Here is a 21,260-nt window from a genome sequence, read left to right as displayed (position 1 = left end):
CAAAAAGGACAAAGAAGGCCACTTCTTACTCATCAAGGGAATGATCCAACATGAGAACAACACAATCATAAACTTATATGTATCAAACACAGGTGCTCCGCAGTTTATAAAACAAAACCTACCTGATGACAAACAGAAATAAATATCATCATAGTCAGAGACTTCCATAATCCACCATCATGAATAGATAGAACATTCAAACATAAAAGCAACAAGTAAATAATAGAACTCAATGACATCATAGATCAACTAGAACTAAAACACCTCTACAGAACTTTCCACCCCAATTCTACAGAACTCAGATTCTTCTAAGAAGCCCACAGAATCTTCTCCAAAATATACAATTTATTGGGCCATAAAGCATGCCTCCACAAATTCAGGAAAATTGAAGTAACTTTCTGCATAATATCAGATTATAATGCTTTAAAGCAAGCAATTAACAAGAGACACATCAAGAACTCCACCAGTGCCTGGAGAAGAAAGAACACACTTTTTAAACAATGAGTGGGTTGTGGAAGAAATAATAAAAAAGAAATTACATAATTCCTAGAATTAACTGATAATGAAAATACTACTTACCAAAATGTATAGGATACAATGAAGGCAGTCCTAAGAGAAAAATTCATAACAATAAATGTATTCATAACAAAGACAGAAATCCAAAATTAATATACTAACTGTCACCTAAAGGCATTGGAAAAACAAGCAGAATTAAACCCTAAGATCTCTAGATGGAAATAAATAATCATGATCACAGCAGAAATTAGTGAATTGGAAACTAAGAAAACAACTTTAAAAATCTATGAAATGGGCTGGAGAGATGGCTTAGCGGTTAAGCGCTTGCCTGTGAAGCCTAAGGACCCCGGTTCGAGGCTCGGTTCCCCAGGTCCCACGTTAGCCAGATGCACAAGGGGGCGCACGCGTCTGGAGTTCGTTTGCAGAGGCTAGAAGCCCTGGCACGCCCATTCTCTCTCTCTCCCTCTATCTGTCTTTCTCTCTGTGTCTGTCGCTCTCAAATAAATAAATAAATAAATAAATAAAAATCTATGAAATGAAGAGCTAGTATTTTTAAAAAACCAACAAGATGAATAAACCCCTGCACAATCAAGTAAAAAAATAGAAGTCACAAATTAACAAAATCAGAAATGAAAAAGGAGAGATCGCATCAGACATCAATGTAATTGGAAGAATCATCAGGGCCTTCTTTCAAACTTCTACTCCATAAAATTGGGTAATATCAAAGAAATAGATGAATTCTTGGACACAAAACACCTACCAAAATGAATCTCAAAGTAGATTAATCTCCTAAACAAACCTATAACATCCATGAAGATTAAAAACCTCTATAAAAGGAAAAGTCCAGGACTGAATGGTTTCTCAGCTGAAATCTATCAAATCTTCATTGAAAAACTGAATTTTACACAAACTATTTCACATAATCAGACATGAGGGAATCCTCTTCAACTCCTTTTATGAAGCAAGCATCATCCTGATGCCAAAACTAGACACAGATGCAACAACAAAAGAAAACTATAGGTCTATATACCCAATGAAGTTAGATACAAAGATTCTGAAAAAAATCCTCACAAACCAAATTCAACAACACATCAAAAGCATTATTCACCTTGATCAGGTAGGCTTTATTCCAGGGATGTAGGAATGGTTCAACATATGGAAATTGGTCAAAATAATACACCACATAAATAAACTTAATCATAGAACCATGTGGTCCTCTCAATTGATGCTGAGAAGACCTTTGAGAAAATACCAAACCACTTTATCATCAATATGCTGGAAAGAATTGGCATGGAGGGTTTACATCTCAAGAAAATAAAGGGTATATATAAGCACCCAATCCCAAGTAATATTTAATGGGGCAAGACACACGGAGTTCCTATTGAGATTGGAAACAAGACAGAGGTGGTCACTGTCACCACTGCTCTTCATCTTAGTACTATAAGTACTAGCACAAGCAATAAGATAGGAGAAAGAAATAAAAGGAATACAAATCCTAAAGGAAGAAGTCAAGTTAACCCTATTTTCATGACATGATCTTATACATAAGTGACCCAAAAGTATCTATCTCAAAACTTCTAAAGGTGAATAATTCCTTCAGTAAATTACCACTATACAAAATTAATGCATAAAAGTCAGTAACCTTTCAATATGCAAAGGACAAATATACAGATAAAGAAATCAGTGAGGCTGGACTATTTTCAATAGCAACATAAATATTAAGTACTTGGAATAACACTAACCAAGGATGTGAAAGACCCATATAAAGAAAACATTAAAAAAAAAAACAAAAACTCAAGAAGCAAATTGAGGAGAACTTGAGAACATGGAAAGACCTCCTGGAGAGGTACAATTAATAATATGGAAATATGAATTCTAATAAAAGCAATATATAGATTTAACAGAATATCAAAAATGATCCCAAAATTTATATAGAATGGGAGAAGGCCTTGGATACCCAAATATATTCTCAGCAAAAATAAATAAAATGAAATAAAATAAAATCTCTGCAGATATCACTATACCTGATCTATATTCCAAAGTTATAGTAACAAAAACAGGATGGCACTGCTATAAGAGCAGAAACATAGACCAAGGAAACAGAGCTGAAGCCTTGAAGACTCAAAACTTAGGTCAAGTAACTAACTATAGCTACTTGCTCTTTCACAAAGGTGCTAATAATATAGACTGGAGAAAAGGTAACATCTTCAACAAATGGTATTGGACAAATTGGATAGCCATATGTAGAAAAATGGAACTAGACCCACTCATCTCTACATACACAAATTTTATGTCTAAATGGATTAAAGACCTCATTATAAGATTCAAAACTCTTCTCCTACTGGAAGGAAAAATAAGATGCATTCTCCCCAATATAGGAAGTGGGGAAAGACTTCCTGAACAAAACCCCAATAGCCCCTGATGTTAAACAATCACCCAACAAATGGGATCTCATGAAGCTAAAATGCTTTTGCACAAACATACCATAGGTACATCCAATAGATTACCCACTGAGTAGTAGAAAATATTTGTCAGCTATACCACTGACAGAAGCCTAATGTCTAGAATCTACAAAGAACTCAAAAATCTAAGCAATTAAAAATCAAACAACAAACTCTTAAAGTGGGGCAGAGAATTCAACAGGGAGTTCTCAAAGGAAGAATTAAGAATGGCTAACACATATTTAGAAAAATGGGGCTGGAGAGATGGTTTAGCAGTTAAGCGCTTGCCTGTGAAGCTTAAGGACCCCAGTTTGAGGCTCGATTCCCCAGGACCCACGTTAGCCAGATGCACAAGGGGGTGCATGCATCTGGAGTTTGTTTTCAGTGGCTGGAAGCCCTGGCGTGCCCATTCTCTCTCTCTCTCACTCTCTCTCTCTCTGCCTCTTTCACTCTCGATCTCTCTCATATGAATAAATAAACAAAAAACTAAAAAAAAAAATGTTCAACATCCCTAACCATTAGAGAAATGCAAATTAATACCACCATAAAATTCCATCTTGCTCCATAAGGATGGCAGTCATTAAAAAAAAATCTAACGACAACAAATGTTGGCAAGGATATGCGAAAAGAGGAGGCCTTTTCTACTGTTGGTGGTAATTTCAACTTGTACAACCACTATGGAGCTCAATTTGGAGATTCCTGAAAAGGATGAACATAGAGCTACTGAGAGACCCAATTATTCCCTTACTGGGCATTTATCCTAAATGCTCCATGCATCAATATAGAAATACATGCTCACCCATGTTTATAGCTGCTTAATTCATTACAGCTATGAACTGGAATTAACCCAGATACTCATCATTAGCTGAATGGATAATGAAACTGTGGTGCATTTACCCAGTAGAATTCCTCTCAGCAGTAAGAAGACAACAACACAGTGAAATGTGTAGATAAATGGAAAGACTTGGAAGAGATCCTACTCAGGGAGCACACACGATCACAGAAGGACAAATGCTGCATGGTGTCCCTTATCTGTACTCCTAACCTGGACCTGCAGGAGTTGCTGACATAACTGATAGGCACCTCAAGACCCAGACAATAGGGATGGAAGTGTTTGGAGGGGAGGGAGAGATGTGAGGGGAAATGAACACAAAACTAAATCCAAAATCTGCTTGATACCATAGATACCTTTATCTGTGGAGATAGCTAGAAAGACATATTCCTTAAAAGGAGTAAGGGGACAGCATCTGAAATGTAGGGCTCTGGTCAGGGTGGGATGAAGACTAAGCTTAAAAGATTTTTTTTTTTTTTTGGTCTATGGCCTGTAATTCCCAGTACTAGATATTGGTTGCTACCCACATTGAGCTGTTGATCAAAAAAGCCCATGAGGTCCCCAAATCAAGACAGCTTTCTTTCAAAGCACCTGATTATCTGCCTGAGACAAAAGCTAAGACCTTATTGCTGAAGATACCTTATGCTCCTGAGAGCACAGAGAAACCTGGCTGGAATTGAGAAGATATCCGACAGCCTGTCTGGTGTGGGAAAGTGCTACTTGAACTACTGGGGAGAAAATAGTCAACAATTCTCTGAGCAACCAGAGGTCTAAGCTACTCAAAGCAAACATCCTAATAGGAGGTACACTCCAGTACAATAGTGGCTCAGAGCCTCAGGAGATAACCAATAGCTTTCTGAGTGGTTAACAGATCCACTCACTTTAAAGGAAACCATATCTGGAATTAGGAACCAGCTCAGAATTCTTTGGAGACAAAGATTATGTTCTCCAGTGCTAAGCTCTCACTAGTCTTTGGCTGAAAGAGGGGTTGCATACATCAAATGCTGACTTCACTCTCTGTTGGAGTATCTGTTATTGGGTTGACAAGCATAAGTGTTGCTTCCATGCTGTTCCTGATAATCAGTGCCAGGGTATAGGAGACAGACCTTGGGAATACTCAACACCTACCAAAGAAGATATCCAGAGATTCCTGAGAGCTCATCACTGAAGTCAACTTAAAACTCACCCATTAAGGGCTCAAGGAATTTTGTGGAAGGGAGGCAGAAAGACTGTAAGAGACACAGATTGTGACATTATGCCCAGAGGCATTCTCCTCTGCCCAACAATAACTGACTGCCGCTCCCACAAAACTTAACCACATAGAGAATACCTGCAACTCCACTGAGGAACATCCCCAATGCAATGGAGGCAGGAATAATGGAAAAGAGGTACCAACACATGCTGTATCCATACGAAATATGTTGTTAATAATAATAATAAGCACAAGCTAAAACAATGAAACAAAGGACCTTGGCTCAGAATTTGAATTTAATGAGGCTTTAATATAGTCATGGTAGGCTTTATTATAGATTTTGCAGTGCCATTTTGACTGTTCTGGGGACAATGGAGTTCATATACTTAGATAAATAACAGTTCTCTTGGTCAGTGACAATGTAGGGATTGCCTAGTAGGGTGGTAACCAGGTGGAGAAGAAATCAACAATTGGATAATGTTTTGAAAGTAGAGTTGAGTACTAAGTATTAGATTTCTTCATTCAACAATTATATACCTGATCTACTGTGGGCGCAGGAAATGCCCACAATAAGAAATGCCATGTCCTCTGATGTAAGTGGATGTTTTCATGTTCTGTAGAAAGTACACTGAAATCCATCATATAAGTGCTAGTAATGTCAAAAGGGCCCCAGCTGAAACTAAGATTAATTGGGGAAACTAGCAATAGTTCTGTTTTCTTGGTGAAACTGGTACTAGCACAAGGGTGAAGGAGATACACACAGAGAACAATCAACTCCTACCAAACCAGGCATCCAGAGACACAGAGGCTCCCAAGACCTCATCACTGAAGCAAACCTAAAATGAAACCAGCATGGCTCAGGGAAATTTGCAGAAGAGGGGGCAGAAAGAGTGTCAGAGCCACACATTGAGTCATGATACGAAGAGGCATTGCTTCCTACTCATAACTGATGGCTAACCCTACAAAGCACAATCCATATTCCACAATAAGGAGGGTCCCCGCAGAGTGGGGCAGTCAGGAAGGAGGCTAACAATGGTAACAACTTGACTGCATTTACTGAGCAAAAAATCTAATAAAATATAAAATAAAATAAATGAGCTAGTAACATGCCCTCATAATTGTAATGAAATGCAGTCCTCAGTTTTCTATTTGGTTTATGGATTGAATTAGATTCATGGTGCTTATTTTAGATGGGCTATTTTTCTTTCAAAAGTTAGCCACTTAAGATTCAAGAACCTTTATAGAGAGAAACAAATATATTTCTCTAGAAACATTCACCAAAAGATGGGATAGAAGCTGTCTCAAATTGAAGGCAGCATACTTAAATTTAGTTGTTTTTTAAAATTTTTCTAAATAACCCATAGCTCCTAAACTCTGTGTATGAGTCAGCATATCAGCTCATGTAGGAAGCTCTACCTATAGAGATTTGATTTGGTAGCAAACTGTTTAAGTGAACTATAGAATGGACTTTTAAAAAGAAATTGAGGGGAATGGAAATTTCAAAGATACATCTTTTATTCACATTTGATTTGACTGTGTACCTGTGTGTGAAAGAGAATTTAAGTGGATATAATAACAGCTTTAAGAAGGAGCAAGATTCCGTTACTTACATTTTTATATTTTGAATGGCATTATTAAATGCTTTACATTGTGTTAAAAATGACAACTATAAATCAAGGAAACACTTCATGCTTGGAGTCCTATCTTTTGCATTGTTTAAGATAGTAATTTTCATAGAGTGCTAGAGGAGACTGGAAGTCATCATGAACTTCCTATTTACAAGAACATGACCTTTTCTTTACTTCTAAATCTCTTGGCTGCTTCTCTGGTTTTAGTTAATGTTCTCACAGAGAGATAATTGAACACTGACTGTTCTGTTAGGTGTGAAGTTCAATGGAGAAAGATCTATAAGATCAATTATTGTGAACACAAAGAGCATCCTATCCACTTACAAAGACAATGAAATTCAGCCCAGAATTTTCTCTTTGGTTTATGGGGTTGAATTTATTTATTTCTATCAAATTCAACTCAATCATTCAAATCATCTTCAAATATGTAGCAAGTGCTTCAAATGTGAAGCAAGTCCTCAAATTTTCACATTATAATTTAAACATGGTACATATGAAGGTTGCTCTTATTCCATTAACTTTTCATTTGAACAAGCTCCCATTATAAGAGTTAATGATGAATATAAAATATTAACAAAGAACAATGTCTTCAGAAGATGTTTTTATTATATTTTATTCTTATTTATTTGAGAGAGTGAAAGAAACAGAAGAGAAACACACACACACAGAGCAAGAGAGAAAGAGAGAGAGATTGAAAGAGAGAATGAGGATGGGTTTGTCAGGGCCTCTAGCTACTGTGAATGAATACCAGATGCATGCTCCACCTTGTGCATCTGGCTTTATGTGGGTACTGGGGAATCGAAGTGGAGTCCTTAGGCCTTACAGACAAGCACCTTAACTGCTGAGCCATCTCTCCAGCCCCAGGAAATATTTAACATAAAATTTAAAGACCTTTAAACTGGTAGTATTAACAACCAAATTAAAATCTTCAGCAGAGACATTTTAGGTTCTTTGTTTGACAGCAAATTAAATAAAAACAAAAAGTATTGGCCATCCCAGTGAGCACTATATCTGATCACTTAATTTGTTCACTGGGACAAAAAATGATTATAGAAATTTTATAATTTAAAAATAGTTCAGAAAGGGCAAAAAACTGACACATCATGGAGAACATTTTCAGAAGCAATACATGTAATGAACTTAAAACAGTCATAATGTTTATAAGCTGATATATGTGTTAGGGTATGGAGAGTCACATAAAATTCAATGATATAAACCCAGAATAACTGACTTTTCAAATGTCTTAAATAACATTTAGCAATAAGAGTGATGTATGTTTGTACACTCTCAAATGACATTTGTATTCAAATTATTAATATTTATATGAATTCAAAAATACTGCTTTGTCTTTGCAAAATAGTAAAAGAACCAATACTATTTTCTTCATGTTATACATAATGATTTTGAAAAATGTGAAAATGAGGTAATTTTTTCTTTAGTATGACATAAACCAATAAAAATAAAACAAAACGAGATTTTTCTGAGTTGTGTTATTGGTATGTGCAATAACATGCCTTGTTTTATATAAGAGAAGGGAGAACTACAGATTCCCTCCCCCTTTGTTTCGTCTGTCCTGTTCTTCCTCCCTTCTCTTGGCTTTGCTCCTCCCTTCCTCTGCATTCTCTCCCTTCTGCTTCCATTCCTTGCATTTTCCTTTTCTGTCTCTTTTCCTGAGATACAGTGGAACAACTCATGGGAGACAGCAGGTGGTACAGATAGTATTTGATGACCTTATCTTTGTTGTCAGCTCAACTCAAGTATCAGTTCCTTTGGAGAGTATTCTCTTGTTTTCTCTGAATTAAATCCACATGAACAAACATACATTGTAACTCCGATGAATTGAACTTATCAAGAAGTATACCAATAAGCCATTATAAACACCAGGTTTCTGATTATCATAATCAATCATTAAAAATAAATAGTGACTAAAGTTAAATTTAGTAATAGAACAGGTTGGCTTTTTGCTAGTAAGACTAAGACTATTTTATTTTATTTTATAAGATTTTAACTTCTTAATAGATTGCAGCAAATGCAAAATTTTTCTATATATTCCATTCTCCATCTCACTTTCAATATATGTTATTATTGGAAATCAGGAAATAAGGTATTTATTTTATAAAGTATAAAAGCAAAAATAGGTTTTAGAAACAATTTAGAAAACATTGTATCTTAATTTTCAGTCTAAGGAGTAGACCAATGGAAAAAATAACTATGCTAAGTAAGATGAAATGACTATTGATTTATACTGTATATTATTTTTTTAAAGAAATGGATATTAAGGAAAATAAACAAGATCTTGCCATATATATATATATGTGTGTGTGTGTGTGTGTGTGTGTGTGTGTGTGTGCACTACACAAGTTTGAGGAGAGATGATAGTTTCAAGAATATCAAATAAAACAAAGATACAAAAAGTCCACATTTTCAATCTTAGTTTATGATTTTCACTAACCTGCTAGGTCATATACACTCTGATGGGGGTTCTCAATTCCAAACTTTCCTGAATGTCAGGAGTACAGTGCAACTAATACTGATGTGTTAAAAGTTCTGAAATGGGGAGAAAGAGAAAATGTGGTCTTATCTATTAACTAATGCTACATAAATAGGAAGTTGTGCATTTTACTCTTGAAAAGTCATTTATGCTAATGAGTTATTCTGCTACTTTCATTTTGTGCTTTGGGAAAATAAAATTATCTAGTTACACTGGATGAAATAGGCTTTCTCAGAAAAATATTGCTGTTTTCATTTAGTTTTCTCTAGAAACAAAATTGAAAACAAACAATGCAATCTATGGATTTCTTCATGGTCTGGAAATATATAGGAATGTAAATTGTATTCCATCAGGACCTGCAGCAATTTTTGTACTGCAAAGATGCATGTTTACACAAAAATAGCAGCCTTACTCTGACTTGAGGAGAAGGAAGGGTTCAGGTTAAGGAAATAGAGATATTTTGTCTCTTGAGTTAGCTCACTTTGCATTCTGAATTATTAATTAATAAGTAAATTCCATTGTGGAAAATTAAACATACCTACTTTACTAAGATTTTGGGAAAATAAAAGCTTAATTTCCTCACTTTTTCTACACCATTATGCTAATTCTAGTCTTGATTTCTGGAGTGAACAGAAAGGATAATATCATTCATAGTGAGGCCAGGGACTTTAGCTGACTCCAGATTGTAGGAAGGCCCTGCTGAGTGTGAATCACTGTGGAAATGGTGATTCATGTCCCTTTGTAAAGGTTAGTCCAGCAAATCTTTAAAGAAAGAAAAAAAATATCAGATAAAGTGTATGGAAGGGTGTAGGTGCTGTAGGTCTTTCTGTGAGTGGAAATAGAATTTTCCACAATCTATATACTCTGCAGGGGTCCATTCTTCTCACAGTAGGTGCCTCTTTTTCTCTTAGACTCTGAGCCTCAAAGCCTCAGAGCTCCCAATAACTCTAATTGCTTTAACGTCTCCTTCTGGGGAATAGACAGACTTCACTGGTTCAATTCGGTTAAAATAAATAGTTCTAGAACACTTTTAAAAAATATCCCGTGATGCCCAGTTAGCAATGCCAATGACATTTTAAAATGAAGGATATTTTAAACTGTATGTGATTGCTTAGTTTTTGTATGAAGGAGCTGATTATTATGCTTCCCTGAAAAGTACACTTTGTGGAAACTAAAGTAAAAAATCATCAACTCGCATGCCCGTCTTGTCAAGAATCATTAAGTCTGTCATATGGCACAGACTTAGAATACTGCTTCACTTTACTTCATTGCACTCATCATAGTATTAGATTGGATTTCTCCAAATGACCTTGCATATCTGATTCTATATTGTTTCAACACACACACACACACACACACACACACACACACACACACACACACACAATGTACAAAATTTAGCCCAGGTTATTTCTTGTTTTCTGGTGTCTCACTGCTGCCTGTTGTCTAGTCTGTGTGAAGAGTCAGCTCTAATTCATAATACATGGTATCTCCTGTTAGATTCCACAAACTCAGGTTGATACAAATGAACAAGGAAAGCTGATTAAGCAGCCAAAGTGTATGAACAGTTCAGAAACAATTCATGAAGAAGTTTATCTTTGCAGTTCCATTATACTTCAATGTCAATTTCAAGTCTACCACTCATTCAGAAACATAATTTTTGGTTGACCTGACTTGCAAGTGACCCAAAAGTCTAGTAAGGGTTAGTGATTTTAGGCATTGTTTTCAACTTTGGAAGTCATATAAATATTCTGGCTCCAGTCCCATCATGTTAAAGCATCCTGGCTTTCTAAACCTATCCACCAAGAAAATATCAAGAATTTGATTTTCATATTGTTCTTTTCATAGCACAAAATTGAAATGAGTAGAAAGAATTAGGTCTTGCAGAACATACTCATTTCTAGCTTTTTAGTTACTGATGACACCACCTGAATATGATTCTAGACCTTCATGTTTTTTTGATTTTTTTAAAAACTACTCTCAGTTGCTGCATATTTTATAGGGCAGTGTCTCAACTTGAATGATGACAAGCTACCTGGTAAAGCTGTTTCACCTCAGACATGATTAAATTATATTTCTTCCTGTCTGAACAAAGATTATATTGAAAATACTGGAAGGATTCGGCACTAGGGAAATACATGTTAGTATTTGACAAGTGAGAAACAGCGCAGGAAAATATCAATATGTGATGAGGTCATGATAGGAATCTAAGACAAATAATAGGAAGGTATCTGAATGTTAAGTGGACAGATGCAGCTACTATTTTAAACTGTCATTCAAATGCCCCAGAGATCATACATTTTCAATTATTATATTCATTTGAGCAAAGCAAGTTGAAATATAAGGAAATCAGGAACTATTATTCCTTGCAGTTTGCTGATTCAAAAGATTTCATTACACAATAATAAGATTTTAACATGTAAAAAAGTTCCAAATCACATTTTATGTTTCAGAGTAGATTAGAAATTAGTGTTCTAGTTTGAAATGTGTAAAATTATTCAAACATGATACATTCTTTATGCCAGCCGATATTATTTAAAATGCATTAAAAATAGCATGAACTTTTGAGCCCAGAAAGGAGACAGGCCTATTATGATAACAAACAATCAAAGCATGTGAATCTTTACATTAGAAATGGGACAAGCACAAAGTCTTGTTGGACCTTTTGGACTGCACACCAGAGTTGTAAATGTAATAAACTTGAACATGGTGGGGTTATTCAAGGCTGCTTAATCTGGTCCCCTTTCTTCAGACAGTTGAATTCCCAAGGTGGTAAAAAGAACTATGGAGTTGTTGCTTTGACTTTAAAGCTCACTGGGCAGGGAGAAGCTAGACATTCCTTCATCTAATGTTTCCAGCTATTTGCCTCATAGGATGCTTTCAGACGAATTAATTAAGTTGCTGTCAATCAAAATTCAAAGTGGTTTGGTTAAATGTGGAGATACTTTGTTTAGCATGCCAGTTATGGAAAATATGTTTTCTTTTCCATTTCCCTACATATCTAATAAATGTCACCCTACTTTGTCTTTTGTTTACTTTTTTTCTTTTTTATTTTTTGAGGTAGTGTCTGACTCTAGCTCAGGCTAACCTGGAATGCACTATGTAGTCTCAGGGTGGCCACAAACTCATGGAGATCCTCCTATCTCTGCTTCCCACTTGCTGGGATTAAAGGTGTGTGCCACCACACCTGGCAACTTTGTATTTTCATTCTTACATAAATTGTTGGTAAATTATCATTTTTCTTCTGAACTTAAAATCATAATAATACCAATCTATGATTCTGGTTCATGTTTCAAATGAAAGCATATGCTGTGGGTCTAATTGTATAAGGTAGAAATCACACATTTTTAGTACAAGATGAGAGAATAGATATAATTGATTCCAAATTCTTTTTTTTTTAAATTATTTACTTATTTATTTGAGAGCGACAGACACAGAGAGAAAGACGGATAGAGGGAGAGAGAGAGAATGGGCGCGCCAGGGCTTCCAGCTTCTGCAAACGAACTCCAGACGCGTGCGCCCCCTTGTGCATCTGGCTAACGTGGGACCTGGGGAACTGAGCCTCGAACCGGGGTCCTTAGGCTTCAGAGGCAAGCGCTTAACTGCTAAGCCATCCCTCCAGCCCTGATTCCAAATTCTTATAAAACTATTTGGATAACTTAATCTGACCCACAACAGCTGTAGTCTCATTCTTCTGTACATTTAGTGATCCCTTTCAGGTAGCTTCAGCCCTTTCTGTTTTATAGCACATGTTGTGTAGTGATTGTTATTATCCTTTGTCAAATTTTATCTTGCTAGGGATAGTCCATCACTGTAATGTTAAGAAAACTTGGATATTGGTATTATCAACAGTATATATACTTTCACGGTCAGGAGTATGCTATGCACACAAAATCAACACAGTATAAACTTATCTGAAAATTCAGTACTGAGGCCCGGAGACTACTGATCATCACTTATAAATTTGCAGACAAAAAAATTACCCATGGGAAATGTCATGAATGCAATGACTACTGAAAAGCATATATTACTATGTTAAATTAATCTCTCTTCCTTAGAGCCCATGCTAACATTAGTGATATCTTGCTCTACTTGCAAGTTCTCATCAACACTGCTTTTCCACATTCAGCATTAGTTTTCACAGCTTGAGGGAATGCTCATTTTTGGATTATTTTCATGGCTGTTGAATGGTTTCTATATAATAAGAGAAATCCCTGAGGATTTTTAGTGAATATATAAAAAAACAAACAAATAAGACATTTACTGGAGAAAAGTAATGTTTCAGAAAAGTCTGGGTGTCAGTCTTTCTTTTTTTCTTTCTGATTTCTTCTTTCTCCACTCCAGTCTTGCAGGCTGTCCTTTTGTTAGACTTGTTGAAGTCATCAAACTTGAAATAGTACTTAGTCAAACATCCTCGATTCAATATGAGTTTAGTTATTTTTTTGAGTTTAGTTATTGGTCATAACTTATCATTCATTCTCATTCTCTCTCAGCAAGATCTCACTCTTGCCAAGGATTGCTGGCTTGGAACCCATCTCAACCTTCAGAATGTTGGGTATAAAGGCATGTATCATGTCCTCCTGGCTTACACCCTTCTCTGTTCATAAGAGGACACCTACATAAAACAATCTCAGGTTTATCTTTTCTCTATTCAACATGTTATCCTTATTTTTCTTTTATTCATTGTATATAGTAAGTGAAAGTTTGGCTCTAAAATTAAGTTCCTCATCTTACGTGATGATGAATCTTTTGTGTCAATTTAGCTGTGCATATGCTAGCTATTTGATCAAACATTCTTCTGCATATGTCCATGAGGGTGTTTTTAGGGAAGAATGACATTTGAACTAGACTAGTATGCATTCCATGCATTCAATAAATCTTTTTCCATTCACATTGTGATTGGGAACAGCTTTGTTCAGCAAGATGCCACTTCCCAAAACTTACGCAAACTTCTCCAACAGTGCCGTTAGCTGGGAATCAAATGTTCAAATAGCTGAGCCTCTAGGGTGATATTTTTTGTTCAAATCATCACAGATTTGAACTGAATTCTTAGCTTTTCCTTGATCTTAGATCTTCTGGCTTTTAGATAGTGTACTATTTCAGTTCTTCTCATCCTTGGGCATTGAGTCTTAGATTGGAATAACTCCATTGGATTTTATGGTTCCTTGCTTTACTGATTAGATGAGTTCGTCAGCTCCGGGAACATGTCTTCATAATTTCACAAGCTGGTTTATTATAATAATCTGTTCATCTTTCTCTGTCTCCTATTAGTTCTGGTTCTCTGGAGAACCCTGACTAATATTCCTGATATCTTCTCTTTATGCAGTTTTGAAACTCAGGGTCTTTGACCTTCACCCCATCATATTCTGCCTATAGCCTGTCTCACTGCAAAGAAGTGTAAAATCTACTTAGACTGAAACTTCTGTATGTGTTCATATTTTGAGCAACATTTCATTTTAATACTTTATCTCTGTGGACCAAAATTTGCCCAGTCCAAAAGTGGATATGTATCTTATCTACATTTCTGACCTTTAACATTGCACTTCTTGCTTTGTCTCTTCTTGTCTTTCACCATATCAAAGTACCTATTTTGGGCTCACCATCAATTCCCAATGCTAACAGCAAGTAAAGTTGCAATTGAATATCAGAAAACTTCTGAAACTCTTCTTGTTTCTTGTTCATACACAATTAAATTTAAACACAATTGTGTGGCACTGATAAGACTTAAGTGAGATTTAGAATGCTTAGTACAGCTTTTTGTTGCTTACAGTGGATATTGATGGAATACTAGTAAACAAAAGGTCTTCTACCATAAGCTTCAGAATGGTACTTTATGAAAGTTATAGAATTCCAAATAATTTAAAAAGAAAAGTTATAAATGAACATTTAGAGAGAAATTGTTAGACAGGCATTCATTAGAAATGACCAATGGTAATGAAGCATGGGATAGGAGGTTTAGAGGAAACAGTCAATGTGCTGATAATCCCTCCTCAAATGCTCTAGATATGAGGTCAAGAATGGATTGCAGAAGGAAAATGACCATGAAGAGACCTATGTCTATGGTAAATAAATTCTTAACAAGGAAGGGGTAAAGGAAAAGTTTCAGTGTTTCACATGCACATTTTACTTTTCAAAAGTTTTAATTAATTCCTTGGCACCTTTTTAAATACATACAAAACTGTCAGATTTGTAAAATCTCCCTCATAATGGGATACCTTGAATTTAGGTTTAATAGAATGACGTCTGAGTCATGTTGCAGATTGTGCATTGTCAACTTGTTTATTTTACAGGAAAACAAGCAAGTCTGAGAAATCAAGTTTCTAGGTAAAGTACATAAAGCTTCCAAGCTTCTATCATGTTTAGTGCTCACCCAACACTCCAATACAGTACACATTTAATAGCTATGCACTTTGAAGGGAAGGTTTTTAAATTGCTTATACTGTGATAAAGTGTTTCTACCTCAGTTCCTTACCCCTTCAACTTAATTATAAGTTACTTTTTTTATTTTTATACAATACAGATTTCCACTTAACTTCTTTATGGATTTAAAATCTTATATATACATTATATTAAAAAATTCAAATATATTCAATTCTTTCTCACAGACATTTTGGCTGTAGCTTTATTTAAAGCATGCATATTTTGCTCTGTTCATGAAAATATCTTACATTAAGCAAGGTGGGCATAGCATAAATCCCATTATCTCCTACATTCTGTGTGCAATGAGATGTAAATGAGGACATACTTCTCCAGGACCTCAGAAATGAAATCATTATGGGAGAAAAATCAGAACCTGGAATAATCCTTGTATTATCTAGTGATAATATATTCCTTCATAGCTGTGCCTAAACATGTATTTATAATGGGAAATAAAATTGCACATTTTTGTAATACACACAATTTAAGAAAATGGGCTAAATTTAATATTTTGATGCTGAATAAAGTAAGCATATATACAAGCAATTAGTAAAATATATTTGCAATCTTTTTTTGTTGCTGTGAATAAATACTTGACCAGAAGAAGAAACTTAGGGAAGGAAAGGATTTTGGGACAGTTCAAGGTCCACCATGATGAGGAAGGCATAGCAGTAGGTGCAAGAAGGAGATGGTCACATTCTTTATTTAGTGAGGGAGCTGACAGAAATGAATGTTCATGCTCAGCCAGCTCTCCTCTTTATACAGCCCAGGACCAGGCCCCAAGGAATAGTGCACTCATAGTTAAATGTGGGACTTTCCACTTCTATTAACCTAATCAAGCTACTTCCTCATATCCATGCCTAGAAGCTAACCTAATCTGGATCAGGCCTCACATCCATGTCTGGAGGCCAGTTTCCTATATAGGAAACTAGATAGCTCCTGTCAAGTTGACAAGCCATACAAAGCAGCATACAGTGAAAATTTAATATATATATTTTAGAGTGTAAAAAAGTGACTGCATAACTATATATATTGAATTTAGTTTTACACTATGAACATTTTTAGAAACACAGAACATAGGAGATAGAAACATTTTTAGAAAGTATCTATTGGTATGTGTAGATGGAAGAAAAAATATTAAATTCCTAATGTTAAATTTTGGTTATAGTGATAAAGTCTTGGGCACCTCAGTGTCTCTGTCCAGAGGAGTCCAAAGACCTCATCACTGAAGTAGATCTAAAACGAACCCATCATGGCTCAGGGAAATTTGCAGAGGAGGAGTGGAAAGATTGTTAGAGCCACATGTTTGGACATTATGGACAGAGACATTGTCTCTTACCCATGCCTGATGGCTAACTCCACAATGCACAACCCACATTCTCCAATGAGGAGGACCCTGCAGAAGGGGAGGACAGGGAGGATGCTAATGATGGTACCAACATGGCTGTATACACACTGTGTATATAACTAATAAAAATAATATTAGCAAAACATAAAATATGGCTACAGATTTATCTATCAATAACTTTTTACTATAGTTTAAGGATGGAAACCACATTGAGATGTTAAATGACAGTTTTTACATTCCACACATGCTTAACAAATTATGTTTTTCTTAGCTGAGCATCATAAAACAATCATATTATTTAAAGATGCAATCTATTTTTTCTTTATTATGCCTAAAATTTACCAACTAGTCTTTGAGTGGTTGTATAAAAATTCTTAGAGGGAAGTTGATGACATCAAATGTTTTTATTATGGAAAAAAGAATCTTTCAAATAAACAACTAGCTTAATGACTCAAGAAACTAGAAAAGAAGAAAAAAACTAAGTCTAAAATCAGTGTTAAAAAGAAATGGATATTAAAACATAACTAAATGAAATAGAGACTAGCAAAACAACAGAAAAAAATGAATTAAGAGATGCATATTTTTTTTAGTTTTGTTTTTTCAAGGTAGGGTCTTACTCTATTTCAGGCTGACTTGGGATGTACTACATAATCCCAGGCTGGCTTTGAATTCATGTTGGTCCTCCTACCTCTGCCTCCCAAGTACCAGGTTAAAGGCATGTGCCACTATGCCTGGGTGAAATAGAATTTTAAAAGACAAACTTGACAAAATTTTAGCTTGATTAAGAATAAAACAAAAGAGGTTTTAAATACGTTAAATAAGAAATGAAAACAGACATTTCCACTGATACTAAAGAAGAACAAAGGATCCCAATGCTGCCGTGATCATCACATGCCCACACATCAGACAACCTCAAAGTGAGCTTCTTGGAAAATAAGCCTAACAAGAGTCACTAAGAAAAGGAAAATCTGAAAAGACCAATAACATGGCAAACACAACTGACAAAATATTTTTAACACTGAGAAAACCAGGACTTGAGGATTTCACTGACAAAGTCTGCTAAAAAGTTAATAGCAGTTTTCAAACTTTGAAGAGGAGCTGAACTTCCAAACACATGTTATGTGGTTAGCATTACTTTACTACTAAATATAGAAAATGATATAACAAAAAAGAGAAAATTGTAGACTAATGTCCCTTACTAAGATGGATGCAAAACTCTAGCAAAATCAATCCTAGCCAATCAGATTCAATACTATAAGGATACTTCACCATGTGTTGTTACCTTCTCATTGCTGGCATAAAACCCCTGGCCAAAAGAAGCTGATGGGAGGAAAGTTTTTTACTTTGTCTTATAGTCTTGAGAGGAAACTGCATGATGGCAGGGAATAGATGGCATGAGCAGATGCTGGGCGTCACTACCTTGCCATAGAAGGTGGCAAGCAGCAGTAAGAGATACAGTCAACTAACAATGGCAAACTAGTGGTTAATAAACCTCAAGGTTCATTCCTAGAAATGCACAACCTCCAGCAAGTCTCCGCCTCTCAAATTGCCACCAGTGGAGAAGCAAGCATTTAGAACACATGTTCATATTGGACACTTAATTCAAATAACCAAATCATGGCTGCCAGGATTTATCCCAGGGATGGAAAGTTAATTCGTGAAAATAATTAAATGTTATATATCATGAAAACAGAATGAAGGAAGGATAAAAATCACCCAATCATGTGGACAGATGCAGAAAAGACCTTTGGCAAACCCCAAATCTTTGTCTGAGAAAGTCTCTCAAAAGATTGGGGATAGGCAAACCATTTTTCAGTACAATAAAGGCAATATATGATGAGCTCACAACTAATAATCATATTAATTGGTTAAAAGTTCTTAAGAAGTCCACTTCTATCAAGGAAAATATTTGAAGTGTTGGTTTAGATTCACTATCAGTAAAGATGTTCAATTCATTAAAAATATAAACAAAATTCACTGTAAAACATGAAACACACTTGAAAACAACAAATTATTATTGAATAATATATAAATAGAATACATACTGGGTTTAGAAGGACTGTGAGGAAAAGTTCTCCTCCTTTGATACTTTTATCCAGTTCCTGGGGTCCTCCTGGATACTCTTTGTAGAAAATAGTGTGAGTGAATAATCCACAAGTCTGTCGAGGGAGAACCTGAGGAAACATGGGTACAAAGAGCACCCTGGTATTATTTAATTAAGAACCACACAATTATCATGTAACTTCACAATCCACAACAGTTCTTGTAATCCTTGGCTAGCTACTTCAAATCCAAATGCAATCCAGATTTGATGTCAGTGCAATTTTGTAAATATTAGTGGAGTAAACAAATCAAAGCTATATTATTCATTGTTTAAGTATAATTTAATAAATTTATAAATCTAAATAACCACTTGACTTACGTTAAGGGAGTAGTAAAACCCAAATTCATACCAGGCATGTGAAAACCTTTAATCCCAGCATTTATGAGGCAGAGGTGGGAGGATCACTGTGAATTCAAGGCCAGCCTAGTTGTACAGAATAAGTTCCAGGTCATCCTGAGTTACAGTGAGACCTTCCCTCAGAAAAAATGTAAATAAATAAAATAAAAAGCCATTCCAATGTTCATTTAATTCAAAAACAGCCTCCAAGGCCATACTTTTTCTGTCATTAGGCCATTTCCATCCTTTCTTCAGACATTCAGTTTTACATTGTACTGAGGTTTGGGAATCACTTTTCATTAGATCCTTAATATTGTTTTTTTTTCTTTTGTACTATATTCTGAATTTAAATTTTATCACAATAGTAATCAGACCATCAATGACTGTTTCTGGTATACTTTGAGGTTAATTCTCTTGTAAATCTTAATGTTAAACAGACAAAACAAACAAGTAATTTTATTCTAAAATCACTTTGAATAATAAACTACATACCATAGCAAATACAACATCCAATTACACAAAATAGCTATGATTCTGTTTAGTCTAGTCTTTATTTAATTTTCATAATAATTTGGATTAAAATCAAGGTGAATGACTGCATGTATCAGTGGTTAAAAGAAACGCTTTTACTTTAAGACATTAAATGTCCATATAACCCAGCAAAGGAAAGCTATGGGCACTTTTGTTCTAACTTTCAATCGTAAGAATAAGTCTTTTTATACATCCTGACCTCTATGGACATCAATAACACTATCCTTCCTTTGTCCTTTGTTGTCAACTTGCAATAGAACAATTACAGTATCACCATAAAGAATATTGAATGATGCTTTCATTAAGCATGTGTGCCTTTCCTGGGTTACCGATGGGATTATTAGATAAATAGGTAGATTGATTATAGATAGAAAATTTGGATAGCAATATGAGTAATGGATTGAGTCAGTATAAGTAGTTAAAGAAAGAGGATGATTTTTAAACACTTGTTCCCCTGGGATTGGGGATAGGTAGCTTAAAATGGGCCATTTTAGATCAAGGTGGGTATTGTACTGAATAATGCCAAATTGTTACCAAAAATCTTGTTTGGTCTTATTCTCACTTTTTAAAAAAATGGGTACATCATTTTAATATCAGATTATTTTTTCAGTTAACACAAATAAAAAAATAAGCATGTACCACTTTCTTTTGCAGTCACTATGGCAATAAAAGTGGATAGAATAAAACAATATTCTAAGATACTCAAATATCCTGAAAGGTAAAATAAACTGAGTGAAACCATACAGCTCTTAGATGGTTTTGTTTGGTTGATGGTTGGTCATGCGGTGATGTTTGAGAGGCTTTGCTTATTTTATTTTATTGTACATTTTATTTTATTTTTTAATCCACGGTACTATGTTTGAGCTTTAACTCTCAGTAAAGCCATACAGTACCGAGGAATTGCTTAAGAGAAGCATAGGAGCACTAGACAAAATTTCAAACCCCAATCTTAAATGAATAATCTATGGGAAACTAATTCCTAGTATTTCCTGCTTGTCTTAGAATTGCAAAACAACTAGAGCTTGGCAATTGATCATGTAGCCAAGCAGAATGTCATTGTGTGGCCAGTTTTCACCTTGGCATGGTAGTAATTTCTGTGAGTCCTGTAAGAGAAGTTGAGGGGACATTCTTACAGGTAATGCTCATCTGTCATTTTACACATTTACACATTTATCACATAGAAAAGAATAGCCTTCAAAGCATACAGCAGCATGTGCTTACCATGATGCTGTTGTGAATGAAGCCCTTCCTGTAGCGTGCAGGTTTCAGATGTGGGTATTCTTCAGTGCTGGTGACCTGAATGCCCCAAACCTTCTTCCAAGCTGTGTACAGCTGGATATGAACTGGATAGACCCCAGAGTGATGTGGGGCCACAGCATAACCCATGTTGATGGGTATTCCGTGTTCCTAAAAGAAGTCAGAGA

At 35.3% G+C, this 21,260-nt stretch overlaps 1 protein-coding gene across 2 annotated transcripts in view; it reads right to left on the bottom strand.

Moving 5' to 3' along the window:
* The window catches only part of LOC101595240 (N-deacetylase and N-sulfotransferase 4), a 405,440-nt gene that overhangs the window by 140,585 nt on the left and 243,595 nt on the right, over nucleotides 1–21,260 (bottom strand). For both annotated transcript variants that reach the window (XM_004658542.2, XM_045143760.1), the window contains exons 5-6: nucleotides 21,058–21,243; nucleotides 18,911–19,039 (exon numbers count right to left, since the gene is read on the bottom strand). In XM_004658542.2, the coding sequence (XP_004658599.2) occupies nucleotides 18,911–19,039; nucleotides 21,058–21,243 (315 nt within the window). The remainder of the gene's footprint in view (nucleotides 1–18,910; nucleotides 19,040–21,057; nucleotides 21,244–21,260) is intronic.

The sequence above is a fragment of the Jaculus jaculus genome, chromosome 2, assembly GCF_020740685.1.
Source record: "Jaculus jaculus isolate mJacJac1 chromosome 2, mJacJac1.mat.Y.cur, whole genome shotgun sequence".
Classification (NCBI taxonomy): domain Eukaryota; kingdom Metazoa; phylum Chordata; class Mammalia; order Rodentia; family Dipodidae; genus Jaculus; species Jaculus jaculus.
This window is presented reverse-complemented; position numbering and strand designations above follow the sequence as displayed.